Source organism: Quercus lobata, chromosome 7 (assembly GCF_001633185.2).
Source record: "Quercus lobata isolate SW786 chromosome 7, ValleyOak3.0 Primary Assembly, whole genome shotgun sequence".
Taxonomy (NCBI): domain Eukaryota; kingdom Viridiplantae; phylum Streptophyta; class Magnoliopsida; order Fagales; family Fagaceae; genus Quercus; species Quercus lobata.
In genome coordinates this window covers 33,608,104-33,631,029 of record NC_044910.1, presented here as the reverse complement: position 1 = coordinate 33,631,029, position 22,926 = coordinate 33,608,104, and the positions used below count along the sequence as shown (strand labels likewise).

General features: G+C 34.3%; 1 protein-coding gene across 1 annotated transcript; it reads right to left on the bottom strand.

Moving 5' to 3' along the window:
* Positions 1-229: 229 nt before the first annotated feature.
* LOC115954208 (protein SCAR2) lies at positions 230-9,911 on the bottom strand. The gene is made up of 9 exons (XM_031072119.1): positions 9,463-9,911; positions 7,796-7,959; positions 6,744-6,867; positions 6,480-6,606; positions 5,457-5,518; positions 1,301-5,342; positions 1,109-1,195; positions 893-997; positions 230-808 (listed from the first exon to the last, which is right to left on the bottom strand). The coding sequence occupies exons 1-9, from the start codon at positions 9,615-9,617 to the stop codon at positions 758-760; spliced, it is 4,917 nt and encodes a 1,638-aa protein (XP_030927979.1). The 5' UTR covers positions 9,618-9,911; the 3' UTR covers positions 230-757.
* Positions 9,912-22,926: the final 13,015 nt, after the last annotated feature.

Below are 22,926 nucleotides of genomic sequence, written 5' to 3'. Positions count from 1 at the left end.
TGTTTTGAACAAGGTAAGGAACTACTACATTAAAGTTATTCTTGAGTGGATCGAATGGTGTCAACTCCGTTGCAGTATTTGATAATGAAATATTTGTAAGCTTAGAGCATTCTGCTGATTGTTCTTCTGGGTTAAATTTAATGTGGATACTGCGGCTACTCAAATGTGACCATATGGTTAAGAACAAATTGTTTACAGAAGAATCTATACTAACAGAAGAATCTATACGATCATTAAATTTGTACTCTTTGATTATCTCACACAACAATTTTGAGCTGTACTGAACACAGGTAGACGGCCAGGAATATATTGGCCAAAAGCTACAAGAAAAATGGGCGGAAATATACACCTCAGAAACGCACTACATACAAGTTTACAAAATTGCATCAGTAGGCTTAAAACCAAAATTATGCACTCCAACACAATTTACACCTATCTTTTTCAAGACCATAAAATAACATTGCATAGAAATTGATCGGTACAGCACTTGCACGCTGAACCTCAGCTTTCATTCTTGAATAAATCATGACTCAATACTGATTTTCTGTGGGTCTAGCACAGCTACAAACCGATGGATACATCTTCAATGGGAGGGTGATGAGTGGAATATTATACATGAATGTGGAGAAGAAAGAAAGAATAGACCCGATAAAAAAAAAAATTCTATTAACTATATTTGAGAGAATAAAATCTCTCAAAACCCTTTCAAGGTGATAACCAAAGCAGTGAAATGCTGCAGTACCATAACCTAGTGTTTTCAGCAGTCACTCCAACCATCTGAATCATCTTCATCACTTCCAGCAAATGCCTATTTCAAAAGCCACCTTTTTAATATAGTGCAAAAACATGTACATAAACACAATGAAAGAGAGAGAGAGAGAGAAAGAGAGACCTGGCGAATTGTTTTTGCTTTCTCCAAGATAGCAGCAACCTTCAGATTGGTTTTAGGACCATGAATGCTGGGTCTTGTTGGCACTGCAGGCTTCAAGTTGAAGGACTGACAAGGAAAAAATTTTCACTCAGTTCATATAATTGCATTAGGGGGAAAAAGGATGAGAGGGAGGGGTGTGATACAAAATGTATACATAAGCCACCCGCCAAATCTAACCTTTGTTCGTATCTGTTCTAGCAATGAATCTCTTTCATCTACCTTCGGTTCAATTTGAGGCCGAACCCGTTCAGCTACCTTTCTCAACTGCAATAGGTTCAAAATGTCATAAAGCAGGCACTTTCTAAGCAACAAAGGATCAGATTGTAAAAATAAAAAATAAAAACTTGGATACCAGAAAGCAATCATCACCTTGCTTTTGTCATGAGCAGCAACAGCATCAATGAGAGGACTTCGAGGACGAGGAATCTTAATTGCTGGATTTCCGTTTGGCTTTCCTTCTTCAGTGCCTGGTACTTGAGTAATTTCTCCATCTGAAGTCAACAAAGCCTGCTGAGGCTGTTCTGCTCCTATAGTTGGTGGCGGAATAGATGTCTCAAAAGGATTTTGTCGGACCCCTTCTGAATAATTTTGCAGAGAGGGTTGAAGTGTTTTATCCTCTGACCCAATCTCTGGTTCTAATTGGTTGAGAGGCTTGATCTGTTTTTCTTGTGAAGATTCGGATTCATGTTTAGGAGTAGCGTATTCAATGGTAGGTATTGGTGAGAATGAGTTTGAACTAGATAGAGCTTTTTCTCCTTCTAAAGCAAGGAAACCATATTCAGGCCTTTCATTAGGTATTGCTGGTGATGTTAAGAATGGATTCAGGGTTTGCGTTCCCTCTAAAGATAGGCAATTGTGTTGACTATCAGCCTCACTATCCATGGTTGGCAATTGAAAAGAGAATGGAATTGGTTGTGCCAAATTACCCTCCACTTGTTCAGAAACCTGTTGAGAATTCTCATCTTCAACAGCTGTGATGGGCAAAAACGGGTTAGGAAGCTGCAAATTCCCTGTCTTGGATGCTGGAAATCCAAATTGAGCTTTCTCGTAATTGAATGGCTGTAACGGTGGAAACACATGCTGACTTGCCTCAACCAAATCTCTGTCAGAAGCAAGGGAAGCATTTTGAGCCTTCCCCATCCTCCATTGCATAGGAGGAAGAGGTGGCAATGGTGGCATCTCCTCCAGATTAACTTGAGCTGCCACAGGGAGCAGGCCAAAGCTAGGAAGGGCATACTGTAATGAATCCATTGCTTGCTTAGTACCATCAGGTTCCAGGCTGGCTGACTGTGGTAAGAATTCCGATGCTGAAAGTTGGCATGGAAGGTGTTCTGCACAAGATTCAGAAGGAGTGTCAAAGCATCTTTCCTGTAAGTGATTTGAAGACTGGGTCTGTTCACATCTCTCCTGATCTATGTGACTTGGAGATGGCAATTGTTCAGATTGAAGTTTTAAAGAGTTAGAAGTTGCTTCATCTTCTTGCAAACTTTCCACTTCAGCTTGATCAGCTTTGAACTGCAATGGCTTCTCTAAAGGAACTCCTGGCTCAGGGGGGTAGCAGGTAAGTGAAGACACCTCACCTTCATTATTCTCGAAAAGATAACTCTGAGGGGGGGATTTTGATTCTGACTGTTCATTGCTTAGTACTAAATACGTTGGGGCTCTGGTGACATCATTGTCAGACAAACTGTTTTGGGTTTCTTTGCCCAGAGATGACTCATGAATATCATCAAACATTCTTAAATTGCAATGGTCAGAAGACAGCAATTTCAATGTGGTATCTCCAGGAGCAACTTCCAGTTGATTCACTTCTTTTTGTGTCATGGTTTCTGTAAGACATTCTGGAGAAGCTGCCTCATTAAATTCCAACCCTTTCTGATTGGAATCAGAAAATCCAGAAAGAGATTCTTCCAAATTTATATGATTCCCAGATGGAGAACAAGTTAGATCTGGAGATGTAGGAATAACATCATCGAGAACACCATCTGCACTGGAGACAGCAGCAGCTGACACAGATTCATCAGTTATAACTAGTTTAGTTACATCATCGAGATCACCATCTGCAATTGTGACAGCAGCAGCTGACACAGATTCATCAGTTATAACTGGTATAATTACATCATCGAGATCACCATCTGCACCGGTGACAGCAGCAGCTGACACAGATTCATCAGTTATAACTAGTTTAGTTACATCATCAAGATCACCATCTGCACCTGTGACAGCAGCAGCTGACACAGATTCATCAGTTATAACTGGTATAATTACATCATCAAGATCACCATCTGCACCGGTGACAGCAGCAGCTGACACAGATTCATCAGTTATAACTAGTTTAGTTACATCATCAAGATCACCATCTGCACTTGTGACAGCAGCAGCTGACACAGATTCATCAGTTATAACTGGTTTAATTACATCATCGAGATCACCATCTGCACTGGTGATGGCAGCAGCTGACACAGATTCATCAGTTGTAACTGGTTTAATTACATCGTCGAGATCACCATCTGCACCGGTGACAGCAGCAGCTGACACAGGTTCATCAGTTATAACTGGTTTATTTACTACAGCATCTAAGTTTACATCATCCTTGTGGCACAGATAATTTGGATCATCAGATGGAAGTTCAAGAGGAACAACATCATCTTCCACAACCTCGACACTGCATGTGGGTGTACCTATTTCCTCACCATCTTCCCTAGACCCATCAATATCTGATTTCTTGTCAGAATATGGAACAACAAATTCTGCAGAAGCAAGTTTAAGTTCTGGAACATCATCCATTAAATCTAAAAATTCCTGCTCCTCAAAGTTGTGCGTCTTTTGAGTTTCAACCATAGGAGCTGAGTTAATTCCACTCACCATAAGAGCATCATCGGCTTTGGAAACTATATCATCAAGCTCTATAAGATCTGAAGAACAAGTAGGAGGTATCAAATCTGAACACACTTCTTGTGGTGAGGCTGAGCAATGGAGCTGATTTTCTTTAGGCGAACTTGAATGAGGTGAAGCAATCTTTTCATCGGCAAGATTTTCAGAATATTCTTCATCAACAGATTCTGCTTGAAGTGCTTCATTAAGAGAAAAGTTGCTCCTTTCAATTTCCAAAGTTGGCTTTGAAACATCCGACGAATGCAGCAAAGCATCAGAAACAACATTTGGTTCTTCAACGTCCAGATGGCTTTCAACAGAACTTACCAAGCAAATATCATGAATATCCTGAGACGGAACACCAGAGACAACAGCACTAGAATCAACTAGATTTGTCCCATTTTCATTGTCTGATAATTTGGAACCAATCTTAATAGAGTCAGAGGTTACTTCCTCTACTTCAGGACCCACCAATGTATCCAGTGACAAGTGTACTCCATGATCTGAAGGCAGTAGTACAGGTATGGAATCTGTAAGACATGAGCTACATGATGCTTCTCCAACATCAGGGATCTTGTCTTCCTCAATGCGTGTACCATTTGGCACTGAAAAATCATGAGATTTGGTTCCCTCCAACTCATCCATTAGCTGGCTGGATGGGATATCCACACTCTCTGCTGCACAAGTTTCGGAAGACGGAAACACCTTAGCCACTCCATCACCACCAGATGCTGTATGCTCAGCCAAACTGCTTAGTGTATCAGAGTCGGAAAAACTGGATCTATTATTCTTGAACGAACCATTCCCATAATCTGACACAGAGGAGTTTCCAAATGATTGAGAATCCGAAAATTGAGCTTGGAGCGCCAGATTTTCTTCATTTTCATCAGAATCTCTCCCATCTTTCTTAACACTGAAGAAGCCCTGGTCATTCTCAGGTCTATACTCGTTTTCTGTTTCAATTTCTGACTCTATGGTGTTAAGGGCATCCATGTACTTGTCTATCTCACTGGCCAAATCATCAGAATTGTACCCATCTACACTGCCTTCAGTTCTGAGGTCTCCATCAACTGCCAATTCCTTTTCAACTGCTACCTTATCGAGACTGGAAGAAGAAATGTCATTGATATCACCATCATTGCCTGGCTCAGACACTTGTACAAATTTTCCACCAATGACATCACTGTTAAACTTCTCCATGTATGGTTCTGAAACTTCCTCCTGTGCATTAGGTGAGGAACATGCACTTTCCTTTCCTTGCGATGATTTCTTTACAGGACTCACAGTACTGATTTCAAGTATTTCAAGCCCTGATTCACTATAATTATCCATAGTCAATTTCACAGGTGAAGTGATAGATTTTTCATGAACCACCTCATGCTCAGCAGTATCAGTCTCCACGAATTTCTCCATGTAACTTCTCCCAGATTTTGAGTCAAATGGATATCCATTCAATTGCCTTTTCTTCAACTTCACAAGACGCGCAGGGTCACTAAAAGTATTCTCAATGCGTTCCTCCAGAAACAACTGATGCAATCTGCACTATTCCAAAACAATTTAAGTGACCAATAAACCAACTACACTTAAAAACTAGGAGACTAAACAAACAAAAGACAGCCAGAATGCATCAATATGAGACCAGAGCCCTCACTTGGCATGTGATGTGGATTGGACGTCAGGTGCTTCTCCATTTCTCCAGCGTGATCCTTTTTTCTGCAGAAATATAAGAAGAAATTACAACTCAAGCTTTGTAATTACAAAAAGTTTGTGTATACAGTGATGAGTTGCCATCAAGAAAAGAAGCTAATATGCTGATTCCAACACCAAAATTAAGATTACCACTACTGGCAAGGAAAAAGGATAGAATAACTAGCATTGTCAAGGAAAAATATGTTTCCTAGATGTGTAATTAACAAGAAACGGTTATAGGTGAAACAAATCTTAGTCAATCTTGCACAGCCTCTGTGAATCTCAACTTCCAAAAGGGAGAATCTAAAGGTTGAGTCAGAGGAATTTTTAAGGCCTCATCAAGAGTAAAGCTCAAAAGCATGTCAGCAAAGTGTGCGTGAGCAAACAGAAACATACTCAATGGTGACCTTAAAAATTTTGATCTCAGAGGAAATGTTTACATTACATGGATGGTCAGAGTTCTTTCAATCCAAGTGTGAGCTTTCATAGGAACTCAGGGCAAGATGAGATTATAGAGCCCAGTTCTTCATTTATGCTACACAAAGGACAAAATAGCAGAAGAGAATATGCTGACTTCCTTGCTATAGGCCCCAAGTAGGTTATCCCAGCCCAAAGTGAATTGGCATGAAAGGTTGGCCTTTAATAAGTAAAATCCAAGAAAGATTTAATAAAAAAAAAAACAAAAACCCTATGCTTTGAATGAGATCTAGCTCAAGAGGCATTTCCTCCTTTCATAAATTGGTGAAGGGTGAGGTCATGGGTTCAAACCCACTAAGTGCTTGTATAACCTACCTATCAATAATTACTTAAAAAAAAAAAAAAAAAACTACTAATCAATAATTAAATAACCCTAATCTGTGTCACATACTGGTAGATATCACCATGAATAGGTGGGTATCACATAAAACAAACCATAAATTTGTATTATCAGAAGATTGCCATGAGAAAAGCTCGTAATATGGTTATGATCTTTTCACTGCAATACCTTCACTTTGCGGTTTTTCTTTTCCCTCTGAACTTCTGTTGCTTTTCCAGAGGATGCTGCTTCCACTTTAAAGAAAGATGGATCAGTATAACGCTTTAAACACGCTCCAGCCCCCGCAACATCAAACCTATTAGAAGCCATCTAAACATATTAAAATTCCACATTTATAAAAACAAAGTAATTATAACTTTCTGTTAAAATCACTCAAGTCAATACCACCCCCCCACCCAAAAAAAAAAGTCAACAAATATTGTGCAATCATACTTGTCCAGCAAAAATAGCCGTGGAGGGCCCCGGCATTCTTCATAAGAGTCCATTACAAAGCGAGGTAAGTCCCCACGAGTTATCAGATTCTGTTCCATACGCAGATTAGGATGCCAATCAACACCTGCAATAGAATTTGTATTTATCTCACAGTGCACCTTGATCACCCATTCTACCAGCTAATCTTTTTCAACATGAGAAGCCTTTGAAGTATTAAACTCAAAACTAAATAAAAATTTTGAAGAACCAAACAAACAAATACATGAGATGTGTTAGAATTATGGTTAATTGATTAAATTTATCATTTCCTATTAGCTTAAGCTTTTGGAAGAATTGATAATTTAAGATATGGTATCAGAGTAGGAAATCCTGAGTTCAATCCCTGGTTTTACCCTAACCTCCATTGTTGGGACCTACTTATTAAGGATTAAATTCACCGTTTATAATAGCTTAAGCTTTAGGGACAATCAATAATTAAACAAGATGGAAAATATATAAAAGTGCGGCTGATTACAACAAAAGCACATCTTTGGTTTAGTATAAGGATTAGAGATCAAATGCCACTGTACATATAAGGATCAAAATAAAATATATTTGCAACTTTACTTGCCAGAGTCCACACTACATAATCATGACAAAGACCCACAGGTACCATCACATGGACAATTTCCTAGGACAATATTGAACAATACTTTATTCCTATAAGAAACATATATAAGCATCTTTGATATATATTTAAATGCAGACAAATATGCATGCACTTTATGCTATTTTTTTTCTTTGTAGAGAGGATGGGAATTGATGGAAAAAGTTTCCAGGAACTAACAATTGGGGTCAGAACAATTGATTTTGAAGAGGAGAAAAAAGTGCATAGCATCTGTTTGCCATCAATACAAATGACACGTTAACCGTGTACAACATTACAGTAAAAGCAACAAATGAGGTCCAGTTAACGGTCATGTTTTTACTATCCTGTTCAAACTACAATTCTCTCATAAAAGCTTTGTGGGAAAAAAATCAAATGAAGACAAGAATTTAAGGAGTCATCTAACCTGCATTGGAAAAGAATAATGAATGACTTGTTTGGGATAGAAATTCCTTCTCAATTGAAGGAACTTCTGCCTCAAGCTGTTGAACACGAGCCATAAGACCATGTCCTCTTGCAGCTGTAGCCATTACTTCTTCATGCAAGTCATGAAATATCTCAGCAGCGAACCTTTAATGAACACAAAATAAAGAAAAATTTACAAATGGAAGAGAATCAAAATAGTGAGCATGATTTTTTATTTTATTTTATTTTTTTGGGGTGGGGGGCAGTCACAAAGTATATGATGTCTAGAGAGTTCATAGAATTTCTTTAAACAGGGATGGCTAACACTTTCCTCTTGATATTACTTAGCTCTCTAAGCATATTTTACAGAAAACTGAGCAACAAACATATGATGAAAGCTAATGGAGCTGAGAGGTTCAATTTTAGAAGTTCATATCAATGTCTTAACAATGAACAGGGTTTTTGGTAGCAAACCAAGAAAGGAAACCATGCCATATGGTTCTCATTCTTCAATATTTTCAAATCTTAACTTTAAAAATATCCTAAGAATTGCTTCAGTCTAGACTAAGCAACTAGAAATGTAAGTCTCTAGCACCAAAATAAGTTCTTATAAAAAGTAATTGAATGATAAAAACATAACAATAGCAAACATAACTTCGAAGGTCCAATTTCATTCACAAAAAAAGTATTGACGATAGGCTAGATTTCTTAGTAACAGTTGCTAAATTGATTTTAATCAACTTATGAATTTGTCATTAATCAAGTCAAGAATGCATATAACCCTGTTTAACCATATCCCAGAATAGTGGAAGTAAATTCCACATCTTTGTTAAGAGATTTTTTTTTTTTTTTTTAATTTATAAGTGCACATCTTTGTTAAGAGACTTAAACAACAGCAAAACTTCCAACTCAAACACAAGAGATTGGGAACTGGGGACTTCAAACATTACAAGTCACAATTCACTCAGCAATGCCAATTTCAACACAAAATCTCATAAAATCACAATTCACTGACTCTCATACTCAAATTCCATACAAACTTTCCAAAATTCAACACATACACACATACACAACAATCACCATTATTAGAAAGTCAATAAAATTCAAATCTCACTCCATTCCACTAAATCCGATCATAAATTCAAATTAAAGACCAAAGGTTATAAAAATGCGGTCACAGTTACATCATCCAGAAACCCCAAATTTATAACCTTAACCACTATCAAAACAGATCCTATCGTAGTTAAGAATAAATTAAAAAATGCTAGTTGGGAACCAAATCCTAATGAAAAATCACGAACTATCTCAACAAATCAAAGAACCAACTCAACAACGCCAATTTCTACACAGAATCACATAAAATCACAATTTATCAACTCTCAGTCTCAAATTTCAACCAAACTTTCCAAAATTCAACACACGCACACACACAACAATCTCCATAATTAGAAAGTCGATAAAATTCAAAGCCTCACTCCATTCCACTCCATCAATCCGATCAAAAAATTCAAATCAAAAACCAAAAACATTCAAAACAACAACAAATTAACAGTAATAACTCACAATTTAACACTAAACTCATCCAGAATCCCCAAAATCAAACCCTACAAACTCAGCATTCTTCAATTCTCACCACAAAAAGACCAAGGGAGAGAGAGAGAGACTCACTCGGCGAGGTCACCAAGCTGGCGCAAGACACCGACGAGTCCAGCCATGGCAACACCTTCCAACAAAGCTTCTGGATCATCTCTATCAGCTGCTCTGTACAGCTCTGGATCCGCCAAACTGAACTCGCTCCGTACCTGATACCTCGTCAACGGCATTTTTCTCTTTCTCCGAGCTCCTAGTAGCAGTTGTTCCCAAATTCAAGCACCACAGAATCACAAACCCTAATTCTCAAGCACATATATAAGACCGTTTCTGTGATCTTCAATTCTACATTTCCACCAGAGAGAGAGAGAGAGAAAGAAGATGGGCAAAGAAATGAGTGAATATACGGTGGTCAGAGACGTGAAGAGAGAGAGAGAGAGAGAGTATAAAATGAAAGTTAAAAAAGATAATTTTTATTTCTATTTTGGTAGACAGGGAATTTTTGGAAGAGGAATGAAGCTGAATACGTATATATGAGTGGATGAAGTGTGTGTTGTATTCTTTAGCTCGGCGCGCACCGTGCCGCTTATAGTGCGGTGGACTTGTCAGGACTCATGATGCAATCTTTTACTACTTTTTACTGTGGAAGGGTATTTTCAGGTGGTCCATTGTTTACGGGTATATTTCTATTTTAGGCACTGAGGGGCTGGTTGGTATCTGTATTTAAATAATAGTTTTTCTTTTTTTTGGAAATAAGTTTTGGTGAAAAAGTGTGGGAAAATATAGATAATGTTGTTTAAAAACTAAAAACATATGTTTGAACTCACGTACCAAACAGAGTCTTAGCTACCGTACTTAGGTGCTATTTCTTATGTTTCATTTTTAAAATTCCACCATGTGGATTTTTCCTTATGAGATGGAAGTGTATTTTTTAGTTAAGTAGTCACATGATTAAATCTTAAGAGAAGAACCTAAAAAATAGTATCTAAAGTACTTTACCTAATGGCTTGTTTGGAAGTTTAAAAAAAGAGGGGGAGTAGAGTAGAGGGAGAGAGAGTAATTCAATTATCTTGTTTGGAAGTTTTTTAAGGAAGGAGGGAAGGAGTTTGGAGGGGTTTGGACCATCTCTAATCCCTCATTTTTAATTCCTCCAAATTGGAGAGATTTGGAGGGAGAGTAGAGTAGATAAATTATTGACTAGATAAATTTCTTAATTTACCCTTTCTAAATTAATAATAGACCAATGTTGCAAGTCCATTTTCAAACGGGGATAAATTTTTTTATTTTAATCATTTCCTCTCCTCTCCATCCTATTTTTTAAAACATCCAAATAAGGGAAAGGGCTAATTACTCCCTTCCCCTTTACTAATTTTAAAAACATCCAAATAAGGTGGAGGGGAACCATTCCCCTCTACTCTCCTCCCCACTACTCTCCTCCCCTCTACTCTCTCTCTAAACTTCCAAACAAGTCATAAGTTTTGTCCTTCTATTTTAAGGCTCTAATTTGCATTTGTAAATGTGTTAGAACTTAGCTAACTACTTGTTTGTTTGATAATCAAATAAACTCAAATTCTCCTAAAAGTGGGAGGATTTATTTATTTATTTATAATTCGAAAAGATGGAGGAAAGATGGGTTTGAATCTGTGAATATTTATGTTAAAAATACTAGGAAGTGACAATCAATTAAGCAACAAAGTTCTTAACAAGAGAGGGAATTTTATTTCCTTTTTGAAAATGGACATGACACTTGGTTTAGTACTCTTATACTCCTATGCACTTCCAAATCCAATGTACAGGAGGAATGGAGTTTGGACCCCAAGCATTTTCTTTAAAAATAAATAAATAAAATATTAATAGTTTATGTTGTTTGAATTCCTTATTTTATAAATTCTCAAACACATTAAACAAAATTCAGTAAAAAAAATTAACAAAATACGCCATGTTTCATTTCATTCTTTTATTGATTACATTCTTTTAAAAACTTTTAAACATAGTTTGAGGTAACCTTAAAAGCATGTTTAAGGTCAGTATTATTTATCAGATCAAGTTTAGCTCAAGCCATAATTAAACTAATTAGATAATCTATTTTAGTGTGCATGTGTAGAGACTAGAGAGAGAAAATTCCCTCTTAGAAATATAGGTTAAAAACCAATTATAAAGACCAAACACATAATGATAAATGTCACTAATAAAAAATATAAAGATAAAGTACATGTTTATCTATGGGATGTTTTTTAGTGGGAAGTGAATAGGAATTTTGAGAAAATATTTTGGAGAATGAAAGCATTCTGTAATTCTTGTCATGGCTCAAAATTTGAAACAACCACCAATACAAGTGAGCATTGGTTTAATTCACTTAAAAATACTTCACAAACGAAAATGGATTTTTTTTTTTTTTTTTTCCTTTATAAAATGGAAGTAAAGTGGTTTATATTGGATAAATAAGTACGTTCCTTAAAATCAAAGTTCAACAAGGTGGAGTACAAAGCAAAACCATCACATGAGACTCCATTTCTTTAACTAGATCACAAGCCAATTGATTGATTTCACTAAGTAAACTTTATTAGTAAACAATCATATCAATTGATTAAAGTATAAGTTTTGTATGACTTGTTAATTTATTCTTATTACATTAAAACTATTCTATTTGCATATGTTATCATCTCCAATGTTAGATTTAAAACAGAAAAATATTAAATATCTTGTAAGCAAAGCTTTTTGGAGAATTTCTTTAAACTCATTATTATATAACGTTTTAAAATCAATACCATGTATTGACTTGATTATTTAAATTATTTAAATAAATCAAATAATTCATTACATTAGATATATAATGTGATTAAAAAAACATATAAATAATTTTATGAATTATTACGAAATGGATTGAAAGAAATTTCTTCGTACCAATTTGAAGATAAAAGTTGTTCCTATCAATTATTAAGCATCAACCTGAAAACCTGAAGATCATTAGACAAATGCAGAGCAAAAACTGTGATTAATGATAATTTTTGTCATATGTTTTTTTCTTTTTTCTTTTTTATAAAATCAAATTTTGTCATATGTGATATGTTGACTGTTTAGCTAGAGGAAACCGATATGGGACCTATATCACAAAAAAAAAAGGAAAACGATATGGGACCTAGTGTTATTGTGACCTACTTTGGTTCTACACTGTCATGGTTCCCATCTAGACAGTCATACGTGTTGTCTTTAATACAAATATGAAATATTGTTTGGGAATAAATCGATAATATATTATTATCTGTGATGAAAGTGGTATTTCAGCCAGGTGGGGCCCACAAATTATAGGACATGGGTATCACACGCACACACACTTTAAACAAACAAGCGCGTTTACATAGTAACAGTGCATGACGACAATGAAAACGACATGCGAAACCCACAAACGACTAGACAACTTACAAAGCTTTAAGGGTAACCTCCAATTTGGTGGACCCTCTCCTACCATGGGCCCCAGTTTATTTTTAGTTTTGTTTTAACCTTTACTTGGTACCATATTAGAGGTATTACAATAAGGATAAATTACGGTTTTAACTAATATTAGTCGCGTTCAAAATTTTTTAAAACTGACTAATTTGTTCTCTAATTACTATGAGAGAGAAATAGAAAAAAATGAGTAATATGATTTAGGGTTCAAGTTGGGTTCAAGAACCAAGTTGATCAATTTTGAAAAAATCCTTAATTTGGTTGAAACTAGTCCAAACATAATAGACGTTAACTGTATTTTATTCCATAAATAATTAAAAATATGCTAAAATGCAAAATTAATCTTTTAACCTTATTTAGATTTTATTTCAGTCCTCTAACTTTACTTTTGTTCATTTTAGTCCTCTAAGTTTCAAATGTATTCAATTAAAGTATTTTCATTAACTTTTGTTAAAAAATTTTGAAAAAAAAAATCTGGAAAATATTTTTCAATCATTAATTGAATTTTTTTGATTTAAAAAATTTGAAGAAAAATTTATAAAATTGAAAATTTAACCACAACATATAACAAAAGTTGATGGAAAAGCCTTAATTGAGTAAACTTGAAAGTTATGACTAAAATGAACAAAAATAAAGTTAGAGAATTGAAATGAAATCTGAAAAAACTTAGAGGGTCAGTTTTGCATTTTATCCTTAAAAATATATATAACTATACCTAATTTCAAAATTTATTAATTTGTGTAATTATGAGTGATAAAACGCTTTTTGTTCATATGGATTTATCACTTTTCGTTGACAATTCACAATTATATAAATCTACATATTGTGAAATTATGTGCGAAAATAGTTGTGTGCATTGTGAGATCTTAGCTACATGGTAATCAACAAGACTTGAAAATTTACTTCAACAAGGTAATCATCTTCCGATCACTGTTTATGATATCACAAATGATTCCAATGCTTTTTAGATGCACCATACTCATACAGTTGACACTTTTTTCTTTTTCCCCTAATGCAAGGAAGCTTCACAAGCTTTCAAGTTTCAACTCAACTTTAACCGGTTCTTCCAATCTTATGAACTTCATTGATTTCGAGGAGCAAAAATATAAAGGGGTTGGTCTGGGTAGTTAGTTTAGTGGAGGTGAAGTTCTTTATGTTTTAGGTATCCTCGCTTTCTGTTAACACCTTTTTAGTGGTCCTTTTTTTCCTGTGCCAGCTGAAGCTCTTTAATTTGATGCGGAAACTGATATGGTAGTTGGCTAACTTTTTGAGTGTGATATTTTTTTCTGTTTCGGTTCAGTCACCATCTTGAACTATCATCTCACGTGCCAAGAAAAATGTTACCCAGATGAAAAAATATATTACTGTTTGGCAAACTTATTTTTTTGGCAACTTAGGTGCGGGTTGGAAAGAGATTATGGGTCTGTTTGGATAGAACTTATCTTGTTGAAACTGAAAACTGAAAACACTGTAGTAAAATAATTTTTAAATGTGTAAATAGTACCGTGGGACCCATTTTTAATGAAAAAGTTGCTGAAAAGTGTAATTTATGGGTCCGTGAACAGTGCACAAATGCACTGTTCACTGTGGAAAAGTCAAAAAGTGCGGCTTCCAAAAAAAAAAGAAGCCTGAAACGCGTTAAAGGCAAACGTGGACGCAAGATAAGCTGAATCCAAACTCCTCCTATAGCTTCTACGTTTAGGGAGAGACGGACGTTTTTTTTTTTTTTTGCATGCGTTTCAGCTGTTCACACTGTGTGATCACTGTTTTGTACTGTTTATGTACTGTTCACCAACTTTTCAACCAATTTTTCATTAAAAATGGATCTCATAGTATTATTCATACATTTAAAAATTATTTTGTTACAATGTTTTCAGTTTTCAGCAAAAATAAGTTGTATCCAAATGGAACTTTAGTAAAAGTTTGGATACAACTGAAATGATATTTCAGCTGCGTCTAGTGTCTATTAGTAGGTCTTGTGTACTGTTTACAGGACTAACAAAACTTTTTTGTCTGCAAAACTTTCATTAAAAATGGGTCTCACGGCACTATTTACACATTTAAAAAATATTTAGCTACAGTGTTTTTAGTTTTTAGTTTTTTATTTTCAGCAATAAGCGGTTTCCAAACAGACTCTTATTTTACTATTCAGCTTATTTTTGTTACTATTTATGGATCTCACTGCACTTTTTAATACTATTCATAGGTTTTACTGTACTATTTCAACTAATATTTACCTTTATCTATAATATTTTCAGCAAAAAATTTTTAATTTCAGTAAAATAAGTAGATTTTTAACAGATCCTAAGAATCACTATTTCTAGATAATTAGGGCTCGTTTAATAATGTTGTTTGTATTTTTTGAAAATATATGTAAATAAAAAAATATTAAAAAATTTGTATAATATTGTTTAAAAACTAAAAATTGTTGCTCAAAATCATATACCAAACGGCGCTTAATTTGTTCATAAGTGATTGAGTTATAACGAAAGCTTCTAAAGTTGTCAGAAAAATCTCTTGTAAAAATGTACCCGTGACATAGGCTGGTATGTATATTTTGTCTCTATTCAATTGGAGGAATCTATGTTTGGTTTAGACACTTTAAACTGTTCCGTTAGGTAAATCTGTTGTTATTAGAATTCATTAAAGAAAAAAGAAAAAAAAAAAGACTAAAAAAATACAAAGTCTAAAGCAAGGATAAAGATTTTTTTTCATTTACTTTTTTATGACGCACAAAATTGTCAATAAATCAGTGAACTTGTTATCATCATAAAATTTGAAGAGTGAAAATATATTTAGTGTGCACTATAAACCTTCCCAAGATTAAATAAAAAACTCATAATAATCTCAATTAATTCAAAGAAGTTTAAGAGTTTGAGAATTGTATTTTTACGTACCTCGATACTGAGGTATCTTGGTTTTTATATAAGGATTTAGAATAACCATATTTAATGAATTGTGCCGATTTAGAGTAACCACTTTCATTTAAAATAAAAAATTATAATTAATTTTAAATAAGGTGACATCATATTCATTTTTAATTTCAATAACTACCTAGTTTTATCTTTTAATGAAAAGCATCAATCTCCCAAAATAAAGAATGTGGCATACAAAGAATAGGGCATCCCATTTATACCTTGTCTAATAATATGAAGACATTTGTTAAAATGCATTTACAAGACTATAAATTATTATTATGGAAACTGTTATATCATACACATTGCGTTGACACTGACAGGTGAGGTACTGTTATGTATTGTTCTGGATGTTTTTTTTTCTTTCCTAAGCCTTAACAACTTGGGTGTCACTATGTATGGTTACATGGCAAAGTATTATATTATATACATTATTGTATACATGTATCATTATAAAAACAAAAAGTCTTTTGCATCGAAAAAAAGAAATAATTAAAAATGGTTTTGGTGTGACTTGTATAATAACCTAGGCGTGGAAATAATCATGTAATCTTAGCTTTGAAGCTTTGGTTCATTGGTGGGGTGCTTTCAACTAAGGTGTAGTAGCAATCAAACCGTTTCCACAATTCTTAAGATTATCAAAGCCAACAACTACAAAGACAACGTGTTTGTTAATGCAGGAAAATATGATTCTATTATATTACAGGAAATCCAATATTTTATACAGCACATATTTTTTTCCGGCTAAGCAAAGTCACAGCCCATTACTGTCTTAACCTGCTATTAATGCATTAGTGGATGCTGTTGTGGAATAGTATTGTTCTGTTGGTGTGCCTTAAGCTAAGCTAAGATAAGATAAACACCACAGCTTCTGGTGTGCAAACCAACCATACCACATCGAGTGCAATTGTACTAGTGGGGTTTGTAATTGTATAGACTAGTCACAAAGGTAAAATTACTTGTCAATTGCCAAAAGTCATTTTTCTTTTCCTCGTATCCTCTTTTCGACGTCAAAAAATATGCATTATCGTTCTCACAGTGTGTAGATTTTCATGGTTGTAATGTCATAAATTGTAAAAGAGATGTATATAATAGATATATTAACAATGAGTCTTGTCTTTTCAACCACCTTTTTTTTTTTTTTTTTTTGATATATAACTTTTGATAAGGGTAATTTTGTGGTTTTAATAAAGTCGTTCATATTAGGCAAAAGCAACGGTCCTAATGAACTCGTCGGCCTCATTTGCACGTTCGTGGCCCAACAACGATAGGATAAAGTCGACGGTTCCACTTCAAAACTGACGGCTGCACCTTGAGGACAACAAACACTTGAACAAGATGACTAGAATATATAGACGACATATGAAGTTGACGGAGGGAAGTTGAAGAGGATAAGCGAACCTTTGACGAGGTTGACATGGCCTCACTTGACCTCCACGCATGAGCATATAAGGAAATATCTTGTACCCCACGTTTAACTCTAATCAAGAGAGTCTCATAAGAAAAGGATCTCGTAAGATACACGAATTAAAGGAGATCTCTCCCACAAGGAAAGACCTTCTAAGCCAAAGAACGAATGTCAACCCCATGCTATTATAAAAACCCCAAGACCCTCACAAATCAAGGTACGCATAATTCCCCTAGCTCTGGCACTCTAGAGCGGTGAAAGTTCTCTAACTTAACATTCGGAGGGTCTTTGGCCGGTACCACACCGGTACTCTCCTAAGGTCTTCTTTGTTTTTGTTTCGCAGGTGTTGTCTCGAGCACATGAGAAACATATGACTTACTGACAATTTTCGGCATCATCAGCTTTCATCAAACTAATGTTTTATGACATCATATTTCATTATATTAATGCAATATAGTATATCTATTCATACTGTGATGGCCATCACAGTATATATTCAAACTGATTATATATTATCAAGTTGAAATTTTAAAAATGAATATGTTTTCAAAATGATCATACATTAAGATGTAGAAATTTTGAGAACTTTTCAAAATTATCATACACCAATAGTTAGAACCTAGAAATATAATCAGGTGGATCTCACCCACGTTTCTTGCCTAAAGAGTAATGCTTACAAGTTGCAACCAATTTTGCTACGCTTGTTTGCCATATATTTAAAACCTCATTTTTATTTTTGTTAGGGTACTTTTTTTTTACACCTAATTTTATTTAAATACCACTTATTTATTTTCAAATACCACTAATAAGTTATTGGGTTTTCCAAATATTTTTTGCTCTATTATTATGTTAATCACAAATGTTTCATATCTCATTATCTAAATTGGGTCATAATATAAACTATCACAAAAAGCCCAAAAATTCATATTTTATCCAGTTTTATTATCATTATTTAGCTAAGCCCAAAACCGGCCTTATGAACCCAATACACACATCATATTCTATTTAAAGTCCAAGAATACTTATACTTGACAATATTTGAAAAACCTATAATTCAAGTCCATTGCAAAACAATTTTATCAATGGAATTCAAATCCATAATCAAAGCCTATGATTTAAACCCATGGCAATTTATTTATCCAAAGCCCAATTCACATTGGCAGTATTTAAAATCCAATTTTCAATGGTAACATCAAAACTCAATTCTTATTGGCAATATCAAAGCCCAGTTCTCGCTGGTAATATTTAAAACCCAGTTTTCATTGGCAACATCAAAGCCCAATTCTCATTAGTAATATCAAAACTCAGTTCTCACTAGCAATATTTAAAGCCCAATTCTCATTGGCAATATCAAAAGCCCAACTTACATTGGCACTATTAAAAGCCCAAGTTAATTACTTGGCACTATTTTATCAAAAACCCAAGATTATTAATACTTGGCAAAATACTATATCATAATTATTTCACTTAAAAGTCCAATAATGAACAATACTTTAGATTCTTAAACCTATTACTATAATATTACAAGCTTATGGAATTTATAAATTATCTATTCTCAAAACCCATGGCAATCATCTTATAAAAGCCCATGGAGAGTTATGTTATTTTTCTTAGACCCATGACATTTATTTATTGCATATCATATTATAAACTCACGTTCATTATCTATTTTACATCACAACATTCATAATATTTATTTCCAAAACTCATGGTAATTATTCATCCTACATGTCCATTATTATCTATAGAAAAACTCATGAGATTATCACATTATTCCATTATAGTGGTCATTACCATATTTATTTAAAACCCATGGGTATTGCCTCTATTTAAAACCCATGGTAAATATTATTCTCAAGAAAATATTGGAGGTCATTATTTAAAAAGCCCCAAAGAAAATATCATTTACAAAGTAATTCATAGCAAAAATTATGAGAAACTATACAAGTTGTTATTTAAAGCCCATGGAAATTAATACCCAAAATCTATCATAAATATTTATTAAAACTCGTAGATTCATTTTATTTCTACTAACAACTAAAGCCCATGAGAAGTAAAAAAAAAAAAAATTCATGGCAAAGCATGTCTTTAATGCCCATTTTGTAGGCCCAAGAATCTCATGGAGTAGGGAACAAGCCCAAGCAAAGAAAGGGCCATGTGGCCCAACTAAAAGTGCTAAAATGGAGCAAAGCCCAACCCAAAAAGGTCCCCAGCAAATCATAAATTTAAGCTGAAACAAGTCAACCTAATCAAGTCCACCACCAGCAAAAGGTTCCTCCACACCTCTAGGAATGAACGAAGGGGCTGTCATGGCAGAATTCTAACACATTTTCTATTGAGAACAGTAGCTAATAACTATTCCTAGCAGCTAGGAAGCTGATTGGCAAAGAGGCATCATCATCTCCCTTAAGGTCCTATCTCTAGCAGAAGCTAGTGGGCAATAAATACCCTTCTTCTCCAAGTTTTAGTTACAACTCAAGGAAGCCATGACCAAGACTCATGAAATGCTCAACTAAATAGTTTATTTTATTACTAGAAATATATGTTACTAATTCATAAACCAAGCCCATGAATTCCTAAAGGAGAAAATTTAGGAACTAGCGGTTTGGAGGGCACTAGGGAAACCTCTAGCAGAAGCATGTGGGTAGCCTCAACACTTGACACTTTGCTTGGGGGTGTTAGAGCTCACTTCAATGCTTGAATCTTAGTGCAGCCAACCAAAATCCTCTCCTCATACCTACCCAGCCCTCATTGGCCCAACCAGCTCCAAGAATCCTAGCATTTAATAAGGGAATGTGCTAGATTTGGGTCATGTGTGACATTGCCCAAAGAGGCAAGATATTCCTTAAGCCAAATCACCCGTTTTAGGCCAAATCCAGGTTATTAATTCAGTTGTCCTGCTCCCTTGAATCAGACCTACGTTTTTTGGAATTTAGCTAATTAATGCTTACTCTAATCCTCTCTATAAAAGGCAAACCACTCCAACGAGAGATGGTATTTGATCTCGTGTAATAAATAAAACCAATGTCGGTCTTACCTAGCATAATTTTTGGCACAAACAATTATTAGTGACATAATAAAAGCTATGTAGTAGTTATTAAAAATTAATGCAAGTATCTAGATTTGCTTGATCTTAGTTCTTTCTAAACTTTTCCTTAAAAAAATGAATGTAATCAATATAGCATAGTTTGTTGTCACATTTAATGTAGTTATTTTGATTTATTATAATCAATATTAATTTTTTAACCCCTTTCAAAATTGACTATGATATAAATATATGCATTCAAAATTACACATTCACCCGTGGGTTCCAGTTAGCTCAGTTAGTAAAGTTTCTGATAGTTGTATAAGAGATCTGAGGTTCAATCTTCGCCTACACCAAAAAACTTATTAGTGTCTTACTTTGATGATAAAGAGTTTTTGTTGAGGACAATTTTTTCACATCACATGGCTTCATTTCATTGGCGACCTCGTCAACATTATTATGGATTTTGGGAAAATCTCTTCTAAAGCCCAAAAGAGCCTATATTTACACAAAAAATGTGTCAAATCCCATGGTTCAAGCTCATAGCACATCATCTCATTTCTGGCTTATGATCCAAGCTCATGAGTCTCATCGGGGGAATTTTGGAAGTTGTGGTTTGGAGGGCCAAGAAGTATGTTCAGTAAAACTTCAGTGGTTCAAAGTTACTAAAGGAAAGTATGTTGCTTGGCATATTTTCCCCAATTCCCTGAACTCTGACGGGTTAATATGCAATAGGTAACATTTGGTAAGCTTTTCATATCATATAACACTTAAAATGATAAAATTCCCCATGCTCTTTATATAAAAATTAATGTCCATCATATAATATAAGTTTTAAAATATAATTATATCATATTATTATTTTCATATAAATCAATTCCAAGCACATGGCTAAATATATATTAATATCTCATATCTAGTATTAAATGCTCTCTTTACCCTTCAAGATTTGGTTAAAATACAAAAAGACCATAATTACATCTCTAAAACTTCATCAAATATCAACCAACTAGTCTATTACTTACCAAAATTATATATAGATTAAACATATCATTTTTCCAAGAGAGGAAACTTAGCCAAAAACTTAACAGCTGCTCCAGCAGAAGCAGAAATAGCTTCTGCAAAAACTGCATAGCTCCAGCACATTCTGCAGTAGCTCCAGTTGTAGTACCAGAAACAAAAGGATCTCATAAAGATTATCTTACCATTTTTAGCCAAACCATGAATTTAATGCTAAATATTTTTTCCTCCAAGTAAGATGTCATTTGGATGATATCATTCAATTGTGATAGCTGTGATTAACAACCGTTACTGCTATAACATTAGCCTTAAAGTTTCTAGCTTTCTTCTTTTGGTTAAAAAACAAAATCCCTCTAATGAAACTACTTACCTTGTCAAAGACTTTTCTTTATTTGCTAATTTTCCCTTCAACTAAGTTCTAATCTAGTTACATAGCTTGGCTCTATATAAAGAGGACCAAGCTACACACTAAAGGACAGACCGATCCATCTCTCACTCACCTCATTATTCTGAAACTTCACTTTGCTGCCACATACACATTTTCATACTTCCCCATCTCTCTTGTAAAATCCCTCTTCATAGATAACAACACAACACACTATTATCTATTACCCATTTTTCCCACACTCCATTATTCTGAAAGTTCATCATTTTTGTTGCCCAAAAACACATCTTCATCTCATTCTTTATTTCTCATATAAAATCTCTCTTCTTAGAAAGCAACATAACCCATAACACAAATAATCTCATGTATTTACTATATTTAACCTTCATATTATCTATCTCACACTTCCATATATTTTACAAACACATTTCTCACAAAATACCCATACATACTTCTCATATATCTTTAAACTCCATGTCTCACAAAGTATACATATACAAGATCCATGTCCAATAAAGTATCTACATATAATTCCTATACACATTACAAACACCATATCTCACAATATATATATATATATATTTCTTACCATCTCTACACATCTTAAAACATATCAAAATACTCTTCCAAGAACACATTACAAAAGCCCTTTCTCATGGAAGGCATATGAACATCAACACTAAGGCCTTTCTCTTAAAAGGCACAAAGACTTCATATTAAAGTCATTCTCAGTGAAGACATACATTTCTAATACTTAAAGCTATTCTTATGAAAAGCACGAACTCACTCATATTTGACTAAAAACTAAAAGGGCATTACATGGGAAAAATCATTTAAGTGCACAATTAAGGGGACAAACTTAACCAATCGATGCACACGGCTGGATATGCTCTCTCTCCCTCAGGTTGCACTTATGTTTCCCTTTCAAACATGAAGTCCCCATGAAAGAATTCACTTCACCATGTTGTTGAAATGTTAAAGTCCACTGGTGTTGTATGATTGGAGCTGTAAAGTTTGAAAGTTGCTAAAATGCTAAGTTCACTGATGTTACGGCTGGAGCTGTAAAATATGAAGATAAATCATTATATTTTATCTTCAAATTTATATTATTAAATATATTTTATTTACTATCATTTTACCGTGGGATGCAAACTATTTTAATATCATCTCACTATTTAATGAACATGATCTCACTAATACTTCATTAATGAACATACATATTGATAAATCGATCTACCATTGTTGCACATATATTATTTAGACACGGACCATTGCTAAACATACCTTATTATGTTGAACATGAACCACAAACCGTAGTTGTATATGGACTATCAAACTCATC

Bases quoted from the DNA above. Each gene is read 5' to 3' on its own strand.
- LOC115954208 (XM_031072119.1), bottom strand. From the start codon at position 9,617: ATGCCGTTGACGAGGTATCAGGTACGGAGCGAGTTCAGTTTGGCGGAT. The intron at 5,343-5,456 runs GTGAGGGCTCTG...GGAATAGTGCAG, and splicing joins CAATCCACATCACATGCCAA to ATTGCATCAGTTGTTTCTGG. The intron at 998-1,108 runs GTTAGATTTGGC...TTTCCTTGTCAG, and splicing joins TAGAACAGATACGAACAAAG to TCCTTCAACTTGAAGCCTGC.